This window comes from Alosa alosa, chromosome 13 (genome assembly GCF_017589495.1).
Source record: "Alosa alosa isolate M-15738 ecotype Scorff River chromosome 13, AALO_Geno_1.1, whole genome shotgun sequence".
NCBI classification, from domain to species: Eukaryota; Metazoa; Chordata; class Actinopteri; order Clupeiformes; family Clupeidae; genus Alosa; species Alosa alosa.
The window spans coordinates 3,568,436-3,573,435 of NC_063201.1; the positions used below are offsets into that span (position 1 = coordinate 3,568,436).

Here is a 5,000-nt window from a genome sequence, read left to right on the forward strand (position 1 = left end):
GCAAATGATCAGATTAAGACACATTCTAGTATAAATGTGAGAGGGAGAGAGGGGAGGTGTGTGTGTGCGTCGGGGCTGGGGTGGGGGGTAGGTAGAAAAGAATGTACTCATTTGGTATTATTCCTTTAAGACTCTCATTTAGATGTCTTCATTAGAGAGAGCTGGTGGGATTTGTGGAGCATAGTTTCTGAGAGATCCATATTGACCCAGTGTGCTGTCATGACCCTGCTCTCTGTGTGTGTGTGTGTGTGTGTGTGTGTGTGTGCTTACTTTGGAGATGATGGATTTGCCCTCCTCATAGACATGCTTCTCCACATACTTCGAAGAAAGAAGATTGCTAAAACAGAGAACACAGACAGAGAATTAAACAGTGCAACAGTGTGCACACTCACACACACATGCTCACACATACACAAACACATGTACACACAAACACACACACACACACAAATTCACAGAATCATCAAACAGCTAGGTCCGTCATTCAGAGAATTCAGTATTATTACACAGTGAGGGGCAGGAAAGCACAACTGTGCTCATTATGAAACATGTCAAATCTCAAACAACCTTCATAAAACATTCACACATGAGGAGATCACACACACACACACACACACACACACACACACACACACACACACACACACACACACAACACACACAACACACACAACACACACACACAGAGCATATAAAAAATCCAATGAAAACATACATTAGACAAAGACATCCCCGTGCCAGAAACACACACCCATCTCTACATACACACACACACACACACACACACACACACGCACACCCATATAGCCAGTCACACACACACCAGTGTATATATACACAGTGTGCTAAGGAGAGCAGAGCTCCAAGCCTCCCCTGGAGATTCCCCCAGATCTGGGGCAGCCTCTACGAGCCCTTGCTCAGGCGCAGCGCGAGAGAACACCAGCTACAGAACACCCCTATTCCTAGGCACTTCCCTCCGCCCATCGCACGCACATGTAGTATATCTCAGAGCACAGTGACTACCTGACTACCTGACATGTAGCATGTCTCAGAGCACAGTGACTACCTGACTACCTGACATGTAGTATGTCTCAGAGCACAGTGACTACCTGACATGTAGCATGTCTCAGAGCACAGTGACTACCTGACATGTAGCATGTCTCAGAGCACAGTGACTACCTGACATGTAGCATGTTTCACATGTAGCATGTCTCAGAGCACAGTGACTACCTGACATGTAGCATGTTTCAGAACACAGTGACTACCTGACTGTAGTATGATGTAGCATGTTTCACATGTAGCATATCTCAGAGCAAAGTGACTAACTGACTGTAGCATGATGTAGCATGTTTCACATGTAGCATGTCTCAGAGCACAGTGACTACCTGACTGTAGCATGTAGCATGTTTCACATGTAGCATGTAGCATGTCTCAGAGCACAGTGACTACCTGACTGTAGCATGTAGCATGTTTCATATGTAGCATGTCTTAAAGCACAGTGACTACCTGACTGTCGTGAGTGCTGACCAGCCACACGCACACATGCAGCACATGCATACAGTCAGTCAGTCAGTGGGTGCTGTCCAGGGGCTGGTGCTGAATTGCTGGAAAGGTATTACTGCCATAGCATAAGTTATGAAACATCCATTAATGTACACACACACACACACACACACACACACACACACACACACACACACACACATACAGTAAGTCAATAGATGCTGTCCAGTGGCTGATGTTGATGGAGAGTTATCACTGTCAAGCCATGGAAACATCCATTCATGCACACACAGAAACACACACACACACACACACACACACACACACAGAAACACACACACACACACACGTGTGGACGTAACAGGAGTGGGAGAATCTGTCGACTCTGACCCATGGGGACACCAAGAGGAAGTTAACACCAAGGGCAAGATCACAGCTGGCCACTGGAACCGGAATTAACCTCCCACTCTCCCTCTCTGGCAAACAGCAGTGTGCATACCATTGCACACGTGTGCAGTCACCAAGACACACAGCACACAGGGGATGACGACTGGCCTTTAAAGCAGGAATTATGAGACAAATGTAGTGATTCTGGGAGCTATCCTGGGCCACAGGACAAACTGAGAGTGTGTGTATTTGCATGACTGTGTGTGTATGTGTGTGTGTGTGTCCTCTATCCCAGTGTTTCTCAAAGTGTGGTCCGGGGACCACTGGTGGTCCGCAAGCTATCTTAAGTGGTCCGCGAGCAGATGTGGTAAAATATAATATAGATGAGTTTTTTACAATATTGAACCAACTTGTATGTAAATCCAAACAGTTCTGCAACACTGCCTGAAAGCTATATGAATATCTCTATGAATATGAATATGAATCCTCTGACACAAGCAAGGTGCAAAGACAATAAGCAAGGTGGTCCAGTGAGTAGGCCTACTGTGTAATATACTGTTGAAGTAGGTCTACTGTTTTTTTTAGATAGGTGGTCCGTAAAGTTTTTTTTATTGGTTAAGTGGTCCTTGGTCTGAAAAAGTTTGAGAAACACTGCTCTATCCTACCTTCCACTGTTCAAATTCAGTCACACTTTCTGTCAACAAAGCACTTTCAGCCGCCAGTGCTTGAGGTGTGCATCTCTACACACAAACTTTTACATCTTTATCACGGGGGATCCTCTGTGACAGAAGCATCCATAATCATGCCAACCAGCTGTAGGCGCAGTCGACAACATCACCTCATTTGTCTCAAGCCCCATCAATCAACTCTTTATCTCCTGTCAAAAGCCCAATGATGACAGAGGACATGGGAGGACCCTGACAGAGAACGTAGGTGGACGCTAGGCTACGTGTCTTACTTTATACCTCACTGTTGCATCTACAGCATCTACTGTCTTACTTTATACCTCCCTGTTGCACCTACAGTAGTGCGTTGTGAAAGCATCTCGTCAGGGTGATCCTGATATCAGTGAGAAATCTGGCTTTTTGACTGCACTTATGAGATGCATGTCAAAATCATCAAAAGTATTGGATGTATACAACACACACACACACACACACACACACACACACACACACACACACACACACACACACACAATTTGAATCTACAAGTGTGATAAAATTCAGGTGCAAGAGGTTGTTCTTGTTTACGGTCACTGGATAGGTCAACTTGTTTTTTTCCCTGTAGGCAGTAAGCACACACTGCTGTAGAACGTTACAGCAGGGGTATATTGGGAGCACAATTAAAGCATTCCGTTCTCTGTGTGTAAAAATAGAAGACTGGTCTATTTGTTTTCGTATGTATGCACCACCATCACGTCTGGTGTAGCCAGTTCCACTGATTATAGTGGAAGCAAATTGTTGTAGCATATGATCCACGAACAGAATGCCTCAGTTAGGCACCCGGTGTAGCCCCGCTGTTACAGATAAGCCACTGCTGAAAGGACCAATAGAGCCATCACACAGAGAGAGAGAGGAAGAGGAGGAGGAGGAGGGAGAAGAAGTGAGAGAGAGAGAAAGATAGGAGACAAAAGGAAATAAAGAAATAAATAATTAGCCACAGGATCGTACCTAAAAGAGGCCAGAAGCTATGGTGGAGGAGAGGAGAGAAAGGAGAGGTGCACAGTGAGTCCGCACATGGTCACACACACACACACACACACACACACACACACACACACACACACACACACACAACACACACACACACACACACACACACACACACACACACACACACACACACACACACACACACACACACACACACACTTCTTTGTTTATCTCTTGTAACAGATCTAGGAAGAAGGAAGATGAAGGTCCATGCACATCCACGCACATCCACCAGACCAAACACCACAAAACACAACAGTGAATTCAAGTCAGTTCACTGAGAATCGTTGCCAAAAGAGCAGCAAATCTCTGAATCCCTCTGATTCTCTCTAAAACACACACACACACACACACACACACTTATACATACAAGCACACACACACACACACACATGCATACACATATGTGCATGCATGCACGCTGCCATGTCGCTCACACACACACACACACACACACACACACACACACACACACACACACACACACACACACACACACACACACACACACACACACACACACACACACAGTTCATCCAGACTATCACTGTTAAACACACCAGTGGGTCCTTTGTTCTATTTTAAAATCTTAGGGTTCAGTCTCAGCCTCATGCATAGATTCAGATCAACGATGAGCATGTGTGTGTGTGTGTGTGTGTGTGTGTGTGTGTGTGTGTGTGTGTGAGTTACATATGAGCATGTGTGTGAGTTACATGTGGGGGGGTTATGCCTGTTTGAGATTGTGCTGAACACCGATAACAGATTTTGCTTTTAATTGCCTTGGGATTTGAATAATTTATAGGCAAGACAAAGCCCCGGCCCATTCTTAGTCTTATACTGCCCACATTGATATTCAGTAGTATGTATTTCAAAGCATGCGTCGCTAGTGTCCTTACAGAAGATCTATATTAGGGAGTGTCTAGTCCTCACATAGGTCCTCTGCCACTCCTACTCCTACTCCTCACACACAGGAAGATTACAGTTCCCATTTGCACACCATCTAGCTTCTGGTAAAGCTTTTATTGACCGGCCCATTCAGGAGAGGAGGACGTAATGGCTACTGGAGGAAAGGGTTTCATTTTCATATACCGGAGGAGAGAGGGGGGCAGGGAATCTATTTGAGAGAGAGAGAGAGAGAGAGAGAGAGAGAGAGAGGGAGGGGGAAGGGAGTTTATCTGAGATGGAAAGAGAAAAAGAGAGGGAGAGAGAGGAAATGAGAGAAAGAGTGTGTATGTGTGTATGTCTGTGAAAGAGAAAGGGAAGCCCCGCTAGGAGATTTCCACATGAACTGAAGGACAATATGTTACACACCTACACTAAACCAAGCATGCACCCCGATACTGAACACTTAACATACCCTGCATGTGTGCGTGCACATGTGTGTGATGTATGGTG

General features: G+C 45.4%; 1 protein-coding gene across 2 annotated transcripts in view; it reads right to left on the reverse strand.

The window, feature by feature from the left end:
* The window catches only part of adam22 (ADAM metallopeptidase domain 22), a 69,795-nt gene that overhangs the window by 47,255 nt on the left and 17,540 nt on the right, over positions 1–5,000 (reverse strand). For both annotated transcript variants that reach the window (XM_048260108.1, XM_048260107.1), the window contains exon 4: positions 271–337. In XM_048260108.1, coding sequence (XP_048116065.1) covers positions 271–337 — 67 coding nt within the window. The remainder of the gene's footprint in view (positions 1–270; positions 338–5,000) is intronic.